The sequence below is a fragment of the Malania oleifera genome, chromosome 10 (genome assembly GCF_029873635.1).
Source record: "Malania oleifera isolate guangnan ecotype guangnan chromosome 10, ASM2987363v1, whole genome shotgun sequence".
Lineage (NCBI taxonomy): Eukaryota > Viridiplantae > Streptophyta > Magnoliopsida > Santalales > Ximeniaceae > Malania > Malania oleifera.
This window is the reverse complement of record NC_080426.1, coordinates 84,687,953-84,709,659: the sequence shown is the minus strand read 5'-3', so window position 1 is coordinate 84,709,659 and position 21,707 is coordinate 84,687,953. Positions and strand designations below refer to the sequence as shown.

Sequence of the window (21,707 nt, the reverse complement as noted above, 5' to 3'; positions counted from 1 at the left end):
GTTCGTTGATGGGAGGCTGGGAGCCATTTTGCCCCAGTTCTAGAAGACTTTGGACCCAACATAAACCTTTTGAGGCCTTTGGGAAAATAAAAACATGTATTGGGCCACATTATTGAAGCCCAAAAAGGAAAAAAATCCCAATCCTGGTAACAGAGTGATTCTATTTATGATTCTACAATTCCAATTCTACAATTCTACCGATTCTTTTACGATTCTACTTGATTCTGATTTTTGTTGCGACTTAGATCGTTTGGGTGAATCTGGATCGTAGAATCATACGATCCTATGATCTAGATCGCAATTTTAATAATCATGGTTGTTTCTCTTATTTGGTGACCATCTAGCAAATCTTTTAGAAGTTTTGGGTTTGAAAAATAATTTGTCCAAAAGTTGGATTGCTGGTATTAATGTTGATGCATGTTTTCACCCAGTATGCTTCAGTGTCTAGAAGTGGTATTTTGGATTAGCCTCTCACCCTACCCAATGAGGTATGACAATGAAACATGGAATGATCCACTGCACGTTGACGAAGACCAAACTCAAGTACTATAGCACTGAAACAACAAAACCATGCTCTTGGAGATTGTTTTGAACCATATAGAGCCTTCTTAAGTTGACACACCAAGTATGACTCCCCCTGAGCAACAAACCTGGTGGTTGCTCCATGTAAACCTCCTCCTCAGGGTCACCATGCAAGAAGACATTCTTCACATCTAACTGATGTAGAGGCCAGTGACAAGTAGTAGCCAAGGAGATAGAAGATGAACAGACATATTGATGTAAGTTTGGTAACCAGAGAAAAAGTGTTAGAATAATCCAAACCATACACCTGAGTATATCTCTTAGCAACAAGACGGGCCTTTAGACGAGCCACAAAACCATCAGGGTTGACTTTCATAGTGTAAATCTAGCAACAACCAACCACATATTTGTTAGGAGGAAGAGGTACCAAGTACCAAGTGCCATTGTCATGTAAAGCATTAATCTCTTCAACCATAGCATTCCTCGACCCCAAATGGGCTAAGGCTTCTAAAACAAATTTAGGAAGGGTAATAGTTGATAGAGCAGTGTCGAAACAATAATAGGAGGGTGATAAGGAGTCATAACAACATAATTGGAAATGAGATGTTGAGTACTTTTGCGTTTACCTTTCTGAACAGCAATAGGAGGATCAACATCTTGGGGAGTATGATCATCAAACATGGAAACCAAGGGCATGGTAGTAGAAGCTAGAGGGGAATCTCTTCCTTGGAACAACCGTCGTGAATACACTTGCAAATTAGGATGATCAAGACGATGAGAAGGACTCAAACTACATGGATGCTTAGATGGTTGGTAAGGCAAGGACAACAAAGTAGAATCTAGAATATTAGGCAAAGAAAGAGACTCATTAAGCTTAGGAGCACTCAGGGATTGGGTGTAATAAGGTGTAGACTCAAAGAAGGTAACATCGGTTGAAACAAAGAAGCGATGCAGCACAGGATTGTAACAATGATATCCCTCCATTTTGAATATATGAGTAGCCTAGAAAGACATAGTTTATAGCACAAGGATCCAACTTATCCACCCTAGAAGTTAGTTGATGAACAAAGGATGCACACCCAAATATACGAGGAGGGAGAGAGAATAAAGGTGAATTAGGAAAGATAATGGAGTGTAGGGAATTTTACCACTAAGAACAGAGGATGGCATCCTGTTGATCAGATAACAAGTAGTAAGTACAACATTACTCCAAAACACTTAAGGTACATGCATTTGATAAAGTAAGTTGCGAATGATTTCAAGAATATGTCTATTTTTCTCTTTGCAACCCCATTTTGTTGAGGAGTGTGGGCACATGATGATTGATGGACAATACCAAACAAAGTCATATAAGTAGTGAACTGTGCACTAAAATACTATTTAGCATTATCACTTCAAAGTTTTCGAACTGGCAAACCAAATTGAGTCTATATTTCATAACAGAAGGCACCAAATACATGAAATAACTTGAAAGATCTTATATTAAATATAACCAAGTCATTCTTGAATAATCATGCATAAAGGTTACAAAGTATTGGAAACCCAACTTGGACACAACTCTACTAGGACCCCAAAAATCAGAATGAACTAAAATGAAAGTGCTTGCAGCCTGTTTATCAACTCAGGAAGCGAAAAGGACATGATGGTGCTTTCCCAACTGACAAGACTCACAATTAAGGCTAGACACATAACTCAAACTAGGAACAAGAAATTCTAATTTTTTTAGTGAAGGATGACCAAGGCGACAATGAATTTGGAAAGGTGTGGCAGCAGCAGTGCGGGCAGTGGAAGGAGATAGCAGCTCAAAGTGATAAGAGTCCACTGTCCACCAGCTTCATGCCCTCTACCGTCTTCAAATCCTGAATCCACAGAATCAGGGAGGAATGTCACTGAATAATTCATGGATTTAGTAATTTTTCCAATGGACATAAGATTGAAAGGAAATTGGGGAATATATAAAACCGAAGGAAGAGAAATAGAAGAAATGGGATTTACAGTTTCCATTCCCTTGACTGTAGTAGTGGATCCATTAGCAAGAATAACACAACGTAAATTTGCTAGGTATTGAAAAGTGGAGAAAAAGCTAGGTATACCTGTGATATGATTAATACCACTGGAGTCTATGACCCAAGAACTAGGACAAGAAGTATTGGATGATCAGTATATTGTGTGATTACCTGTTTGGGCAAGAGATGCAATGGGAAGAGAAGCTTGTTGTGACTCTTGATACAACGGGAATTTAGATAACTCTTCATTTGGCATAGATATAGTACGTTGCCCCCCACTCGACCCCAAAGGTGTGGAGTCTCTGGTGGCTGCATTGGCTGCCCCCAAAGGTGTGAAGTCAATGGTGGTTGCATTGGCAACACGTGAAGGTCTGCCATGAAGATCCCAACATTGCTCAATAGTATAATTATTCTATCCACAATGAGTGCACTTGCGAGGAGTAACTTTGCCTCTTTCGTCTCTACCACTACGACCACTCGAACCACTAGGATAACTTTTGCGGTTGTCTGGTAGAGACCTAGAATCACCTTGTGTAGCAAAGGCTGTCCTCTCAAAGTTAGATGCAGTAACAGGAGAATGTGTGCTAAAGGAAGCACGAAGGACACCGGAAAAGACATCGGTAAGTGATGGCTGCTTGACACTACTAAATATCTGGGACCAGATTGCCTCAAACTCGGGTCTCAAGCTCACTAGAACACGAAGGACTGTCATCTGCTCCCTCTGCTTCTGCATCTCAACGTCAGCAGTTATAGGTTGCATGACGCTAAGCTCCTCATGAATATGCTTCATCTCTCCAAAATAATTTGGAATACTCCAATCGCCTTGCTGTAATTGAAAGTACTCCTGGGATAAATCATACATACGTGTAATGTTTACTTGATTATAGAAGCTGGACATAATCCCAAATCTCCTTGCATGTATTTAGATGCATACACATCAGTGCAATCTGTGGCTCCATCGAATTCCATAAGAGAGAAACAATCAAGGCATCTTCTTGAACCCACACTTCTTTTCTTTTCTCATTGAAGGGATTAGATTGGAGGAAGTGGTCATATTTTCCTAATCCTGCTAAATAAACTCGAACAACTTTAGACCATTGAACATAGTTCTTTCCATCCGACTTTTTTAGTCGATATCTGTGGTAGCGATGTAGGAAACGAATTTTTGGGATTCATAGATTCCATCCCAACACACACAAGTCTGCAGCCACACCAATGTCAAACAAGAAGAACAATCAAAACTAATTGGGGAAATCACAAACTATATGAAGCATTGACACAGCAACAGATGAGGTGAACAATTCACTGACGGATATAGCAATGCCATAGCCTCACAACTGGACATACGAAAATTGCCACTGCTCCAAAAAACTCACAAATAAGCCTTGACAAACCCCAAACAGAGATTAATGGAGTACTGCGGGTGCATGGTCGAAAATGATTGGATTTTTGAGCAATAAACAGGCCCAGCAGCTTTATAATATTTCCTATAGAAGGAATCAGAACATGGCTGAGGAAAAAGAAGAAGAAAAAGGTGGCCGGAAACTCACTCGCGCCAGTGCATGGGATTGGCCTTGCCAGCATTTGACTGGCGCGTGGCGGCACATGGGAGCTCCTTCGGTGATGGGGTTTTGTGGGGATAGGCTTTGGAGGGTTCTGTGTTTGGGTATATGGTTGGTTTTGTGAAATAATGAGGGGTGGGAGTGGATCTAAAAAAGGACAGCTGCGGGAATGGCTTTTTCAGCGACGACTAAGAAGAATAGGGTTTAGGTTGGATCACGCTCTGATACAATGTTGAGATTTTGATTAAAATGAATGACCTAAATTGAAGATAGGTCTCTCCCTCTATTTATAATACAAATTAAATTCTTTCTAATGACAATAATACCCTGACTAACTCTCACTAATTAACATACTAACACACTTAATAAGAATAATACTAAAAGACATAAATAACCTCTAAAAGTAACCAAGTTAGGGCAAGCCTTCAAAATCACCACTTTAATTTTGCAGACCTTCATAGGATCCACTAACCCTAAAATCCCATCTCAACAATCTCATCCTAACTCAAGAATCTCATCCTAACGCCTTACTAGCCCCATCCCATCTACTCTTAAACTTCCATTGTAAATGGGAGTTGCAAGTTTTTGCAACTTATTATCAACCCTCTTCTTTTTCCTAGCACAAGTCCTATTTTTTATAGTAACACCTCTGACCAGTTGGATTCACTTATCTCAAACCCAAACTATCCTACAACTCTTGTAGGTATTGGTTGTCATTGTCAGCTCCTAGTGCATACACAATTCAGATGCCTCCTTTAAAACCTGACTCCCTTTGGAAATTCAGCAAACACATATTATGTAGGACATGAAGCAAGACCTTGGGAATATCCTTATTTGAAGAATTGGGTTAGGGAATTGTTGAGTTAAGTTAGTAGTTTATTATGTGCATAGTTTAATTAGTAGATTATCATGTGTATTTGGGGGCTTGTTTGTAGTTTTTTTGTATTCTTGGGGTATGTTTGTAATGTAATGTAGTTTTAGGGGTTTATATGTAATTTTATGTGAAGAGTTTTTCTTATAAATAGCGTGTGAAAGCCATGTTGTAGGTTGATGAATTTGAATTGAAGTGAACGTGAGTTTCCCCTTTGTATCTCCTCTCTCCTCCTTTCCCTTTCCTTCTTCTCTTCTAATTTGTCCATGGCTGCAGAATCTTGATGTTGCCCCTGGATCATATCTTCTTTCTTCCATTTTAATCCCCCAATTTTTCTTTCAATCATTCTCGTTTTTCTTCATCTTCTTCTTCCTGCAAGGAGATATTTTGCTTGAGGACTCAACATATTGCAAGCAAGCACGATAATTTGGCACAAAACCCTAGAAATTGTCATTGCTAGCATTGGAAAATCCAGTTTTATTGCTGCATTTTGTGAATTTTCAAGGTGAATTTGTTTCATTTCAGCATGATACTCAAGATCTAAGGTGAATTAAAGATAGATCTTGAAAATTGAGAGTCAAGTTTATGGTTTGCATGATTAGATTTAGATTTGAGGGCAAATTGTGTTAAAGGGCTGTTGGTATATGTATAAATTCAGTAACATGGTGACAAATTATAGGAAAAAGAAATGCTATTTGTCAAACTTTGGGCACAATTTCAAGCTTTTCAACACCTTTCTCATATGTGAAGAAAAAGTTTGCAAAATCATCATTGATGGAAGATATTCAATGAATGTGGTTTCCATAAATGATGTAACTCAAATGCAATTTCATCCATAACCATATCCAGAGCCTTATGCTATATTTAGGGTTGATGACTCTTGTATACATGTTTGTGAAAGATGTTTGGTTCCTATCCAAATGGGTGAATATTTGGCTAATGTTTGGTGTTATACTTGACCTATGAAGATTGGCCATGTTTTCCTTGGTTCTCCTTGGTTGGATGATTTGGGTGTGACTTTAGGACATGAGAACACATATGTATTCCACTATAATGGTAGGAAGATGATCTTGAAGGCTATACTACCAATCAACCAAGACAAAAATTCTATCAAAATTACTGAACTTGAAGACACTACAAATGAGGCAACAAATGTGTTTGAAGGCATCCAAAGTCTTTCAAACATTTCTATTGTTGAGTTTGTCATTTTTGATGTGTTAATTGATGCCAACTCTCTATTCAAGTCTATGATGTGGCCAAAGGATCGTGGTTTCTTGTATCACTCAAGTGTTGGCTTTTGAAGAATGCAAGTTTGCTCCTTACTTTTGATCCTCCAACATTTCAAAATTTGAGGCTGAATTTTTGCTAACTAGGGTATAGTTGATGTAGGACAAGAAGTAAGACCTTGCGAATATCCTTGCTGGAGAATAATTAATTAGAGTTGGGTGAATGAATTGTTGGGTTAAGTTAGTAGTTTATTGCGTGTTTAGTTTAACTATTAGAATGTCATGTGTATTTGGGGGTTGTTTGCAATATTTGTGTATTCTAGGAGTATGTTTGTAATGTAATGAAGTATTAGGGGGTTTATATGTAATTTCATGCAAAGAGGCTTTCTTATAAATAGTGTGTGAAAGCCATGTTCTAGGCAGTTATTGATGAATTTGAATTGAAGTGAACATGAGTTTCCCCCTTGTATCTCCTCTCTATTCTCTTCCCCTTCCTTCTTCTCTTCTAACATGTCCATGGCTGCAGAACCTTGATGCTGCCTTGACATCAACATATCTTTGTCAATGTTAACAGGTGCTAGAATGTCTTTGCTAGAGCTAGTCCAAATGAGCGCCAAAAAACTCATTCATGGTTTAAGGCACAAGTGGAAGAATATGAACAATTGATAAGAGATTGAGAGTTGATATCAGGCTTTCCAGAACAGGATAGAGGGAGACTAAATTGTTTGTCTTGCCAAGACTCAAATCTTGTCCTGCAATTAACATACCATTACAAATTGTCTTGGCAAATGGACCATGTGTTGTAGCAAATCTGCTAGAGAAGCTAGAAAAGTTCGAAGAAACAACAAATTGTAGAACTAATGAAAACAATATGGAAGTTGCAAAATGAAAGAAAGAAGATGAAATGTTTTCTTTTCAAAATGATGAGTCACAAAATTGGTGGCAATTGAATGATTAGTTTAAGACAAGCTGTTATTAAGAAGTGCCTTATTTCTTTGTGGAGTTTTTCATAGAAAAGATTAACAATTTTGATGTTATTGGTGTATTCCCAAGGAACCGGGGGGGGGGGGTGTGAATTGGAAATTTAAAATTTGTTAGGTTAATTTAACTCAATTTTAAGATTCACAATCAGTATACCACAACCTAGGATCTTTTCTAATCAAGTATTAAATTAGCAGATATATGAAGGTATAAATAAATTACACAGTTATTACAGTTTCAGTATATCCCAATTAGAAAAAGATAAATATCTAAATTCCACAAGGAATAATATCAACTGATAAGTATAAACAAGCATATACTGGAATGTAAAAAGTGCAAGGGAAGGAGTGACACGGGATATGTTATCAAGGTTCGGCAACCGTGCTTACGTCCTCGCCTCAAGCAAAAACCGCTTAGAGGATTCACTACCTTTGCTCACTTACCGGGTGGAGCGACACCGTTTACACCCTCTCCTTATGGGGCGAGGAATACTCCAGCTCACATTACTGGGCTAAGCCCAACTTATACAACCACTCCTTCACAGGGCAGAGTAAACCCTCTTCAGGCCACACTTGGAATACAACAATATCAAATGTTTTTTGTACAAATAAATTTGCTTCTACAATAAGCAGATGATGTACAAAGTTAAGCTCAAATGCACTCTTGTATGATGTGAGTTTATGCTTAGTAGAGTATATGGATTTTATCTCTCAAAAATGGGTTTTACAAGTAACGTGGGAGATGATGGTAGAGATGATCTTTGATTCCAATATATAAATATCAGTAAGTGTATTTCAAAATCTCTACTTCAAATAATCTTATCTCCACAAAATATTTTTCAGTAATAAAATAAGGAGATGATGAAGATTAGCTTCTCAAAAGTATTTTTGCAATAAGCACGAAAGCAAGCTTTTGAATCTTGCAACGAAGATGCAAAGATTCACAAGCTATAGAGAGTTTTTCCCAAGTAAGTATTTATCAATCAAATAATATGGGAAGTGCTCAAAGCTTACTCTCAAAAAGAATTTTTAAAAATAATTTATGAGTGAGAGTGTAAGCTTGCAAAATAATGTAATGAATGCTCACAAGAATATTCAATCAATCTTCAAGTGCAATAATTTGCAAATGAAGAATGAGAATCAATGCTCTCTTTCTAAGATGATTTAACAAAGAGTATGAGAAAGAGAATGAGAAATATGCTTGTATATGTGGAAGCATATAAAACTAGCACAAAATATTTTCAGAGAGTTTTCTAAGCTAATCAAATACTTAATTGTGCTTTGTAATGTGCTATATATAGAGCACCCAAAATTTTTGACCGTTAGGGACACGCTTGTCATTTTTTAAAAGATTGAATTGCAAAATTAATGACGATTAGCACTTAAAAATAAACCAACCCGAGAGCCTCAGTCGAATGAGCAATGGAGCTCGGTCGACTGAGCGAGGGCAATTTCAAATCGTTCATAGCTCAGTCAGCGAAGTACCCTTTGTGCTCATTTCGCTAGTTGACTGAGTGCTTATATAAGGCCTAAATATGAACTTGGGTCGACTGAGCAAAGTGTCGGTTGGCTGGCCAAAAAGTAATTTAGATAATATAATTGGTCGGCCGGCTGAGGAGAGTTATGTTGAAAACCGGTCGGTCGACTGAGCTATATATATATATAATTATTTTTTTGGCCTAAGGTCTCGTCGGTCGACTGAGCTGAGTATGCCTGATATAGGTCAGTCAACTGAGCATGAAATAAACTTGTGTTTTTGGCTTGTTTTGTAAGTCTTTGTTCTTTGCTCGCTATATGTCCAAGGAACACCCAAGTTAATGTGATCGTTGAGTTCTGTCTTGGCTTCCACACTTCATCATCACTTGTGCTATCTAAGTTTTTACCTGTTCATTCACTAGGCACATTCATGAGATGGGAATTAATCTAAGTTACACGTCACCAATCCAATTAAAACACTTTTTTCATCACTGCAAGAAATTGGTAGAACATAAAAATCTAATTACTATTTTTGATCTTTAGAGGTTCTATGTTTAAAAAAACTAATATTGTGCCAAAGAGATTCTTGCACTAAACAAAGCCAATAATACCTCATGTTAAAAGAGTTTTCTGCAAAATGAAATGCAAGATGAATACCAGGGCCTTCAACCATTAAGAAAAACACATTCTACCAATTGATCTAATAAAATTTGAAGTCGAAGTATCCTAATTGAATAGGGAATATGGAGAGGTAATAGTTTGGTGATGTAAAGTAAAAAAAAGTAGGAGAATCACGCACGGACTCACAAGGAAGCCCTAGCAGGACTTGCGATCATGATCGAACCTCTCTCCTTGCCTCTCTGCCTTCTTCACCGAACATCTCAGGCTAGCTCGATAACGAAATTGGGTAGCTTGAAGCATCTTTCGTCAAAGCAGCCTATTCTCTATTGCAGGGTTGACTTGAAGCTCTTCTTTGAGTTCTCTCTCAAAGGCTCGAAGTGTTTGGGTCTTCTCTAAATGGTGTCTCTTTATCTCTCTCTGTCTCTCTTGTGCGAAACAACTCTCTCACTCTCGCATGAACTTGACCATGGATGTGTCAGTAGTAGACGATGTTAAAGCTCTACGTGCATATTGAATGTAAATTTGAGTTTAGTTTGGAGAAGAATGAGGAGATCCCTTTATTGTGCGTACTTGAGAGCAATGTCTTTTGAAATAGGTGGGTTAAACTCTTGAAGGAGGCAACTTCTTGGGTTGCCGATGGCTTACCAACTTCCGTTTGGCTGGAAAGGGGCTCCAAAAACGTTCATAAGGGAAATTTTCATTGTTGTATGGTGATTAGGTGGATGAGGGTGGGGAAGTTTCTGGAGCTAGGTGTCACGGTCCCACATCGGATATGTACTAGGGATATCTTGGGCTTATAAGAATGGTTTTGGCTCCATCTATGTGAAGCGCCTTTTATAGGACAAACTCGTGAGGCCAGTGGGTCAAAGCGAACAATACCTCACTGGAGTTGGGCCCAAGACCGTTACATTTGGTATTAGAGTCACCCTGGGGGTACTATCATGTGGGTGGATCCTATATAGAGGTATAGGTCACTCTGACGAGGGTGTCAGAGATTGGACTGGAGAACCTGTCAGGGTCTCACATTGGATGTGTACTAGGGAGATTTGGGCTTATAAGGATAGTATGGGCTCCAACTATGTGAGGTGCCTTTTATAAGACAAACTTGTGAGGCCAATGGGTCAAAGTGGATAATATCTCACCGGAGTTGGGCCCAAGATTGTTACACTAGGGCTGAGGGGGAAAGGGAAAAAACTTTTCAATGTGTATTCCTGAAGGTATAAATGCAATTGGATTGCGAAGCTTTGTGAATGAGTTCTGGGAGTTTGAGAAGGAGTTTTTTCATGGTCTTGAGGAAGTAGGCCTAGCTAGTTCTTCAGTTTGTGGAGAAAGGTGCTGTTGGAAGGGAAGTTACGTGAAGGTTGTGTAAGTTGTATAAAATCAAAAAAATTATGTCTTAGGTGTGGGGAAGATTTGTGATTGAAGGAATCCAGATGATGGCACCAGATAACATCATTGCTCATTTGGACGAGAACATCCATAAGGGGAAAGTGCATAGGGTTCCAGTAGTCATTGCAAGTGTTGTAGAGGTGGCCACGATTGTAATTGGGAAAGACGATGGTGCGAAAGTTGGGTCGGGATGTTTGGTTCTCATCTTGGATTTGGGCTACGTATGTGAGAAAGGTGGGGCTTCTTTTTTAACAAATTTGGGCCATTTAATAGAACATGCCCAATGTTTAAATGATAATGCTATGGGACTTTCTTTATTAAAAAATGAGGTTTCTCCTCAACAAGGGATTTTTCAGTTGTGTCTTGCCTCTAAGAAGGCCCATTGCAAGGTTATGGGTGACATGGCTCTTCCCATTGAACAAGTCCACTTCCCTGGCCAAAATCAGAAGCGAGGCAAGGGGGAGGTAGGTTTTCAGAAAGTCGTTAACGAAACCCAAATCACCGCTTCAGTTCTTCAAGACAAACATAGAGCGGATCAATATTCAGTTTGTAATCAAGACGATTTTAGCTTGGTTTTGAGAACAATTAAGGAAGAAAATGATGATAATACAGAAGTGTTAGATCGGTTAGTGATTTTGGTTTTGCAGAGCAGTTAGAGGCTGCCATATATAGGAGTAATAGAAAAAAAGAAGTTGGTTTGGGTAAAAATCTTGATGTTTGAGGTTTTAATTTTGAAAAATCTAAGGGCTCTAAGGTGTTTGCTCGTTGGGAGGTTGCTAAGACAAGTGTGGAAATGAGGAAGTTATACGAAGCGAAGAGAGACCATTCCAGTGAGATAAGGCTAAAGAGTTTAAAGAGATATTTTTTTGGTGTGTTGAGTATCGTGGAAGATGCACTTGTTAAGATGAGGGATATAGGAACTAACGGAGTTAGCAAAAGAAAGCAAGCTAAGAAATGGGAGATTTTTTAGATAATGATAGTGATGACATAAGTTACCGTGATTGTGATTGGGATTCGCTGTTGGATGTGATTTGAGAACAATTTCTGATTCTTGTGATGATCTCAGGAATCTATCATATTGATGCAGGACGGGATGGTAACACCCCCAAGTTGATGTAAGACGGGGTAGGGTAACCTAGTCCTATCAATTTCAACCCTCACAAGCCAGCATACACACTCAAAAACACTTTAAATTAAGAATTCAATTAATCAACATAAACACAATAAATCAGAGGACATTTCACATGTTATGGAATTTTGAAAAGGTGTATGATGCTATTTAGAAATAAGTCCCATGAGTTCTTTCACAAAAGTATTAAGTTAAAATGCGGGAAGATGCTATTTCAATATTTCAAGAATAAAAGTCCTATGATTAGCACAACAATATTCCCACAATTGATTTATAAGCTAGCAAGTATCAATAATGAAATCTGATGGCCCAAATGCGATATCTAAACATGGAAGTTTAGAATTTCAAGCATGGGATTACACAAGGTTAAGCAAGGACTCAAACAATGTGAAATAATATTGAAAGTTCAGATTCTGGGTGACTACAGTTGATAGGACTTAAGGGTCAGTTGCCTGAAGAATTTAAGAACAGATTTCTGGAGTGGTAGTGTTGGGTCAGTGGACTGATAGAACCCCAACATTGCCACTCCAGAAATCTGTTCTTAAATTCTTCAGGCAACTGACCCTTTAAGTCCTGTCGATTGTAGTCACCTAGAATATGAACTTTCAATATTATTTCACATTGTTTGAGTCCTTGCTTAACCATGTATAATCCCATGCTTGAAATTCTGAACTTCGATGTTTAACTATCGCATTTGGGCCATCAAATTTCATTATTGATACTTGCTAGCTTATAAATCAATCGTGGGAATATTGTTGTGCTAATCATAGGACTTTTATTCTTGAAATATTGAAATAGCATCTTTCTGCTTTTTAACTTAATACTTTTGTGAAAGAACTCTTGGGACTTATTTCTAAACAGCATCATACACCTTTTCAAAATTCCATAACACGTGAAATGTCCTCTGATTTATTGTGTTTATGTTGATTAATTGAATTCTTAATTAAAAGTGTTTTTGAGTGCGTATGCTTGCTTGTGCGTGTTGAAATTGGTAGGACTAGGTCACCATACCCCGTCTTACATCAACTTGGGGGTGTTACCATCCCATCCTGCATCATATTGGTATCAGAGCCTAGGTTAGAATTGGCTGAACCTTCAAAGTCCCATTTCCTTAGCCGCAGGATTTTGTTTTCCCTAGTGTGTCTAAATCCTTCACCCAACCCCGTCCTACATCACATATGTTCATCCAGCTCTGTTGGAAGGATTGGAGAGGGGGGGGGGGGTTGAATTTTTGAAAATAGTTGGTTGGATAATAAAATGCAGTGCAATGATGGAATTTACCTGTAAAGCCCCAACCTGGGTTTGTTAGGGAGCACTGCGTCTCTCCTCCTTCGCTTGGACCAGACAACAGGGGGCGAGCCTTATCAAACTAATGACTGACCCCACAAACCAACACGTGTCCTTTTCAGTGTGTTTTGTCCTCACTCACACACTTCCTGAGAAAACTTCCCAGGTGGTCACCCATCCCAAGATTGCTCCAAGTCAAGCATGCTTAACTATGAAGTTCTTATAGGAAAGCTCCCGAAAAGAAAGGTGCACCTTATTGATATGGGTAGTAACATCTAATCTTTTTAAGTCTTTTCATCCATGGGGTATCACATTCTCTTCTACTTATAGAACGCTACATCCTCGTTGCGAACCCACATTTCCAAACTCAGTTGATGTGAATTTCATCACACTTCCGGCTGAGTGTTGGGTCTGCCAGGGATTACTGCGTCTCTCCTCCTCCACTTGGACCAGACAACAGGGGGGGCGGGCCTTATCGGACTAATGACTGACTCCACAAACCAACACGTGTCCTTTTTAGTGTGTTTTGTCCTCATTCACACACTTCCTGAGAAAACTTCTCAGGTGGTCACCCATCCCAAGATTGCTCCAAGTCAAGCACGCTTAACTATGGAGTTCTTATAGGAAAGCTCCCGAAAAGAAAGGTGCACCTTGTTGATATGGGTAGGTAACATCTAATCTTTTTAAGTCTTTTCATCCATGGGTTATCACATTACCTACTCAAATGGAGGTGATTTCTAGGAAGGATTTACAAGCCCAAGAGATGATGGATAAATTGAATTTAAAAATGTGTGATGCTGGAGGAACTAAAGTGCGGTTTGTGAAGAAGGGTTAGAGGGAGCTAGCAAATTCAAAATGCTCGGTGAATTATGATGGAAAAAGGGATTGAAAAGGGGTTTCCTTGGTTAATTGTTCTTTTTGTTTATTATATATTTATTTTACTTCTTTTTATTCTTTTTTGTTTTTCTGTTTTTATTTTTTCTGGTGGACTTCTTGTCTCCTTAGATTGTAACTTCCCTCTCTCAATCTAATTTACCTGCTTTATCATAAACAAAAAAATGTAGGATGGTGCATTTGTCTCATAGAGGACTTAGCCATCCAAGATGCCACACCTTTTAACCTTTTCAATTGCAGGGATATATATGTTTCCACTCCTTTAGAACTTGAAAAATTTTTCTTTGATTGTGAAGTTATATTATTCTGTAATACCTGTTAAAGCTGTAATTGTTAACATTAGAGGATTCTCTTAGAAACACACCCTTAGATAACATTGATGTTGGAATTTGGGAGGGATTCAAATTATTGAATTGTTGAGCTGTTTATAGTGCAATTCCAAAAGCATCTTTGTAGCGTTTTGTTTTAGATTTCACATTGTTCTTTCTTTTTTTAGTTCAGATGTAAGTACTAATTCTTACGTCAATTGTGTTTGTGTTTTATGCAGTAATCATGCTGGCAAAGTTTTCAAGAGTCAGGAGCGGGGTATGCTCGTTTTTTTTTGTGAAATTTTGTGTTATTTTATGATGCTAGGGAGCTTTTGTGTTGCCCACCTATGCCTTCTCTCTTTTCTTTTTCTGTTCTTTCTCCCTCTTAAATGAGTATCATCTATGTGCACTGCATTTCTATACTTGCTCATATTCTGTATAAATCATTTTAGATTTGAAGATGGATGTGACTTTGAAGGATGATGGAGAGTGCACACATGTTGCTTCTGCGGAGACCAATGGTAAGAAAAAGAAAAAGAGGAGCGAGGGGAGTGACAGTAGAGCAGTTGATGGGATTGAAGCTGCTAATGAAGTTTCTAAGGTTAAGAATTCTGACGAGACATGTACAAATAATCTGGTTCCTGAATTAGAGATAAAATCTAAAGAAAAGAAGAAGCGAAAACAGATATCTTATTTTTTTGGTCATGGAATTGAACAACTCAGTCCCGAAGCAGTAAAGGCATGTGATGATAATATTGTGGGCAAATTACAATTGGATGATTCCAGTAAGAAATGCAAGGGCAAAAGGAAAAAGAAAAGCAAGTTGGTTTTTGAATCTCTTGATTATAATGTAGATCATCACCAATTAGAACCATTGCCTGAGGTAACTGAAGAAAAATCTAAGGATTTAGCACCCTCAGAAGGAAAGAGTATGACTGAGCATGAGACAAACATTAAGTCTAAAGAAAATAAGAAAAAGAACAGGAAAACTTCCAATTTTCTTGGTCTCAATGTTAAGCAACATGGTTTGGAGGACAAGAAAGAGGCTATTGGAACACAAGTTAAGGATTTTGAGGGTTCAAGAGATTCCCACATAGATAATGCCGCAGCAATGAATACTTTGGACACCTTGTTGGAAGAGAATGGGAAATCTAAAGTTAAGCGAAAGAGTAAGAGTTTGGATTTGGAAGGATTATGCGATAGGCATGAAGCGGAATTTGATAAAGAAAAATCTAAAAGAATCTATTCTGAAAAGGTTGATTTCCAAAATTCAGAGGAAAACATTTCTAAGAAAGAAGTAAAGTGTTCCAAGAAAAGAAAACAGTTAGCCTATGAAGAAAATGATTATCTGCCTATTGATGAAGTAAATCCTGGAGAACTCAAAGGCAGGAATATTGAAAGTGAGAAAGAAGTCAATGAAAGTGGGCACATCACAATGATAAATGGGTTCTCTGTAAGTGTTGGTTTTACTGGTAAAGAAACTAAAGAGGAAAATGATCAATCTCAAAAAACATCTGAAAAGCAGCTTCACACACGTGGAAATGGGATCTTTGACAATAACAGAGGAGAAAAGTCTTCCTCACAAAAAACTGCAAAGAAGCTGCATAATGGATCAGTTGAGGTATGGGACAAGTTTTTTTTTATTAATAAAAAAACATTTTTAGTTCTTTCCATACAAAAGTAGTCATGCTTAAAGTGCTTTGCCATGTTGAAAATACGTCTGTAAGTTTCATGGGACTTTAATGTTTCATGCACTCAATTTTGGAGTTTTCTTTCTGTTGTCGAAAGAATTGGGTGTCATTAACCAGTTAAAAAAAAAACTGATTATGTTAGTCATCCAGGATATTGCATGCTTTTGGATGGTTTTCGATGAACGTATGTTATAAAATTAAGTCCCTAGAAGCCACCGAACTGTGTGGTTGGTCTATATGACTGGTTATATTTAAACTGCCTCAGTGTTGCTACTTTTTCCCAGTTTGAGTTGAATTGATCAGTAATATTGGCTACAGTGAGCGCATTTAAAGATTAGTTGTCACATTGACCATGAGGCATGGTTTGCTGGCTTCTAAGGGCTTAAATCTTTTGTTATATATATTTTTATTTGATATGATATAGGATATTGCAAGTTTTCTGTGTAAGGGTTCTAATATCAATTGACTTGTATCTTTCTGTGCAACAATTTTCCTTGGATTTTAAATCATTTAAACCCGCACATTTCTGCAAGTATTTTACATAAAAATTTGATTGATTTAATTAGGGCTATAGGCTGTGTTGGGTTGGGCAAAGGGAGGCTGAGACCAGGCTAATCTCAGCTGTGTCTATTGAAGGATAATGAATAGAGTAAAAGTAATGAATTCTTCAAATAAACTCATTAGAAAATTTGGAATAATAAGAATATGAAAAAACCCATATCCCAAATCATCTAATTTGGTTGGCGAGTTGTGTTACTCCCATTGACTTCCATTGCAGTGAACCGTTAGTATGAAAAAACTTAATTAACATTGCAGAACTTCAATAATACCATAAATATGTGATTTGAGAAGATTCTGGCATATTATTGTTAAATTCCTCGTATGGTTGATTTATAGAAAAGATAATTTGATGGAGGCTTTTCTTGCAGCCCAAGTCAGTCAATGCTTTTCAAAGAGTGAAGATTGATGAGGTGATTTTTGCTGATCAGAGGCTTCAAGACAATTCTTATTGGGCAAAGGTTTGATAAGTATTTTAGTTCCTCCCTCCCCCATCCACCCCCACCCCAACCAAAAAAAAAAAAGAAAAAAAGAAAAAGGAAACTCACAAAAAAGAAAAGAAAAATTAGTTTTTCTTATTGGTTCATTTTTCTATAAATTCTCCTCAGGATGGTGCAGAGATTGGCTATGGAGCTAAAGCACAAGAAGTTTTGGGGCAGGTTAGAGGAAGGTATGTTTTACTATCAGTTCATATACATCCCTTAATAAAGCTGAAAGTTGTATGGTGTTCATTCTTTTTTCTGGGCATACTAGAGATAGCAACGTAGATAGTCAAGTTCTGGAGTTCTTTTTTGATCTTCTAAATTTTTTATATGGGTTGGAACCCCCTTGATGGCTTTTAGTAATTTTTCTTGTCCATGGCTAAAAAAAAATCAGTGTTTGCTTTGTTATTGGCAATGTTTTGAAAGGAAAATGCTTAAGGCAAGGTTTTTTAACCCTTTTGGGGTGAGGCGTAACCCTTTTTGAGAACTTTATCTTTTAGGTAATAATATGCAAAAAATAAAGTGCATATGTTTTTAAAAAATAAAGGAAAAAAAAAAAGAAAAAGAAAACTGCAAATTCAATGTAAAAATCCAAATATGATTTGTAGACTACTTGTCCAATTAAAAAAAAAAAAAACTAACTTGAATTCATTAAGTAAACCATCCAAGAGATGGTTTATAACCTTTCAAAGTTCAAATCGTTTCAAGATCTAAGATGCAACTCTCAAGTGTTTTGGATAGGTTGAGTTTGAAGAGTTTTATAGCGAACTCATATTAGGACATTCCTTTCATACAAACACGTCCAAATTTTCTAGCTAAATTTGACTTGAGATTCACTCACCAAAGCTGCATCAAACTCTATTAGAAAAAGCGCGAAAATGCACCTCTTGTAGAGATGTGTTGGCCTTTCTGGGATTTGATATTTCAGACTTAGCCTAATAGTGACCCTTGATTGAGCCTTCTAAAACATTGGTTATTTGGAAATGGTTCTTATTTTGCACTTGCTTTCTTTCAACAAATAACCAATTTTGTATCATTAAAATATCATCATTGTCATTATCATTAATGATTCTTATATTGGCATGGTTGTAAATCCACTAGTTGGATACTTTTGGTTGCTATTCCTGTTATTGCTGCCACTACTACTACTACTCTTATGTCTGCCCTACTACCTTGTGCTGTTACTGATATTGCCATATTGGTCCTGGCCATTCTTATTATTGTTCCTGCTACTGTTGTTTATGTTGCCCTATCACTGATGATGATGATGATGGCAGTGGCAGCCGCGACTCCGATGATGAAAAGTACCATGCCATAAAAATACTATGCTACAAATAGAAATAACAACCTAATGTAGAATAGACTAGTCTGTGGGAAACTTTGAAACTCCAGTAGAAGCTATGAGTCCCATAGATAACTGGTTTAAATATGTGTGTGTATATATATATATATGTATATTTATATGTATATGTGACCCTAAAATCACCACCTTATTTAATATTATTACATTACAACATATCTCAAAAGAAACTTTAACAAAATAAATGTCTATATAAGGATAGAACTGTAAAAACATTGGGGTGGGGAGCATCATCATCATCACTGTCTCGTATATGGTGGGTGGATTTTCTTCCCTTGTTTCCGCCCCAATTGTCATTTAAATTTCCCCAAATTAACCCCTTAAGTTTGGGGCTTTGTGAGGATAGGGTAAAACGGGGCAAGTTTTCATCCCTAAACTTTTTCACAGCAGCAACAGCAACGAAAAAGCCTCTTTTTACCATGTGGGGTTGGATGTATAATCCTTTTCTTCCATTATGCTTGACATGACGTCCATAGAAAATTGGATGGTTGTTTCTTTTTTTACCATCTCCATATTTTTTTGGTCTACCCCACTTCATATGCTTCTGAACTCAATCACATCACTTGTTCTTACCATTACATTAGTTGGCCTACATTACAACTCTATATCACCTTACCTACTTTTTCACATGTTACTTCTAAACATTACTCCTACTTCACTACAATATGTTCATATCTTGTTTTACCATTTGTGCCACTCTTACAAGCTCTTTTCGAACACAGTTACATTTTGTATATGCTGTTTCTTAGTTGTCCAACCCTTTGAGCTATGTGATGTAGCTTTTATGCTGTCCTATAAATTTTTGGGGGTTAATTTAGACGTATTTCATCTTATTTTATGCTGTATTCATTAATCAAGTGATGAACAAATCTACATGTGCAGTAATGAAATTAATGAATCTAATATAATACGTAATTCAAAAACTGAAGCAGTTAATGAAATAGTCCTACATATCATGGTTTTAAAACCTAGACTAGACTGATCAACCTGCGTCGATAGGATGGAAACTGCCCCTTTAATGGTCCAGATGATGGAATGAAACTGGAAATTCGAAGAACTGAGTGATGTAGGTGGGAGCTGGTATCTGGATGGATAATTTTGATCCGATTTGGAGGTCAACATCAAAGAATAGGTTCAAGGGATTGTTGAGTCCTGAACCCAAATGTGATTAGTATTTGTAGTAGGCTTTTGCGTATTTGGAGTGTTTGTTTGTAATATGGGTATGTTTTAGGGTTCTTTTTCAATTTCATGTATCTTTAAGGGGTTTTTGTGTAATTTCTTATACTTTAGGCCTTCTTTTAAGCGAGGTCTTAAATTTCAATTTTGACAAAAGTTACAAGGCTTCAAAAATACAGAAATATCAATGGGAATATCGATGCTGATGCCAATTTCAATTATGATTTTTAAAAATGATGTAAATATGCAATAAAGCATGGACTTCGTTTATGAAACTTGAAAAACTATTGACAGACACAATAATGCAAGATTACTGCTAAAATATTATAAATAAAATACATCAAGTACAGGTAGGTGGTGTATAAGGTGCAATATCTATAATATAAAATAATATTAAATGTATTCAATTAATATAAATGAAATTTAATCAATTAAGTACTATTTATTATAAAAATGCAAATTATTGAGGCACAAATGGTCAAGTAAACTGTTGTAGCTAATATCTAAATTTAAATTTTCTTATATATTTTTTAGATAATAAGAAATAAATTCATTAAAAAAGAAATAATTACAAGAAGAAGAGGATAAGATATCCTCCATTGAAGGTAAAACAAAATTACAACAGTACTGCCTTTCCAATCCCTTTGAATTTCAGATAGCGAAATATCGCCAAAACCCCAAAGAATGTGTTCAAAAAGAAGAGTAACTTTCTCCCAAAGCAAAAGTCTGGAAGCTATTCTTGTAGTAATCTTCAATTTCAACAAGAAATGAGTATAAAAGATAAATTTCAATTTTGGTTTTAAATCTCAAATTTGAATTAAATTTCATTCTTAATATTTCAATAAGTTTGCTGAAATTTCAAGATTTTGATAAATTTTGAGAGATTTTTAAAATTTTGACTGAAATTGATTCACTCCAATTTGGAAGGTGGTGGAGAGAAGTTTCGGCAATTTCATGGAAATCGAAGACCATGCTTATAAGTAGGGTGTGAAAGCCATGCAGGAGTTAGTTTTTGATGAATATGAATTAAGCAGTGAATGCGTTCTTCTCGCCTATTTTATCTCCTTCCTTCCTCTTTTCTTTTCCCTCACCTCTTCTTTCTTTCTCCAAAGTTATCTCTTGGCTGTAATTCCTTGAAGCTGCCACTGTATCAGATTAATGTGAGTGACACTTCCAATTCTTGGATGGACATTTAGCATTGTTTTAAAACACAGAACAATGAGCAACCAGGTAAAGCTACTGGGTATGTATATTGTATGTATATATATATGTATCTATGTATCTTTATGCGTGCGTGTATAAAAAAAAACACATGTTTGTACTATGAAGAGGGGTTGATGATGATGATAATAATTCTTAAAGCTTGATATACATTGTTAGCTCACAACCTAACAGTTTATGCTTTTAGATAAAGTGGTAATCCAAAATGGTATCAAAGCTGGTTACCAAGAGGTTCTGGGTTCTAGTCTCGTTGCTCACATTTTTTTGTGTTGTGTTTACAGAAAAATCATTATTTTTTTGTGTGTTTATCTTCCATTTGCAATTAGGTTGCATGTGCGGGGAGTGTTAAAGCTTGATATATATTGTTGGCCCACAACCTAACAGCTTAAGCTTTTAGGTGAAGTGGTAATCTAACAATAATAATTACTTACTTTGATTTGAATCAATTCATAAATATTAGATAAGAGCACGAGAGGATTTAATTCGATTACAAATTTCTTTAAGGTTGTAGGTGTGGTTGTGTGGTTTAGTTGAACAAGGCTGAGCTTCTGAAGTCAGTAGTAGCTGCCACGAATCAGCTAGAAACCACAATTGTTCGATCGGAGAAAAATGTCCATACAGTACAGGTATCTAAGGTTTTGTAAGGAGCATGGATGCTAGTAGAGGCGACTTGGGTTGTGCTTGGGGAAGATGAGACAAAGAATATTAGGCTAGGAAGCTTTGTTTTCGTCTTGGACCAAGGCCAGGTAATTTAAAAGTGAGCAATTTCTTTTTTACTAAGTTGGGCCAACTTATTGAACATGCTCATAGTCTTGGTTAAAACGAATTGGGCCAACCTTTAGAAAAAAAGGAGGTTTCTTCTGAGTTGGGTCATTCTCAGATGGACCATTCATTTAAACAGGCCCATTGTTTGAATAATGTGGACCAGGCCCATGAGGGTGGTTTAAA

At 36.9% G+C, this 21,707-nt stretch overlaps 1 protein-coding gene across 1 annotated transcript in view; it reads left to right on the top strand.

Moving 5' to 3' along the window:
* LOC131165757 (suppressor protein SRP40) overlaps window positions 1-21,707 on the top strand; it is a 58,526-nt gene that overhangs the window by 17,711 nt on the left and 19,108 nt on the right. The window contains exons 3-6 of the mRNA XM_058123799.1: window positions 14,511-14,548; window positions 14,724-15,892; window positions 16,892-16,933; window positions 17,129-17,190. Coding sequence (XP_057979782.1) covers window positions 14,511-14,548; window positions 14,724-15,892; window positions 16,892-16,933; window positions 17,129-17,190 — 1,311 coding nt within the window. The remainder of the gene's footprint in view (window positions 1-14,510; window positions 14,549-14,723; window positions 15,893-16,891; window positions 16,934-17,128; window positions 17,191-21,707) is intronic.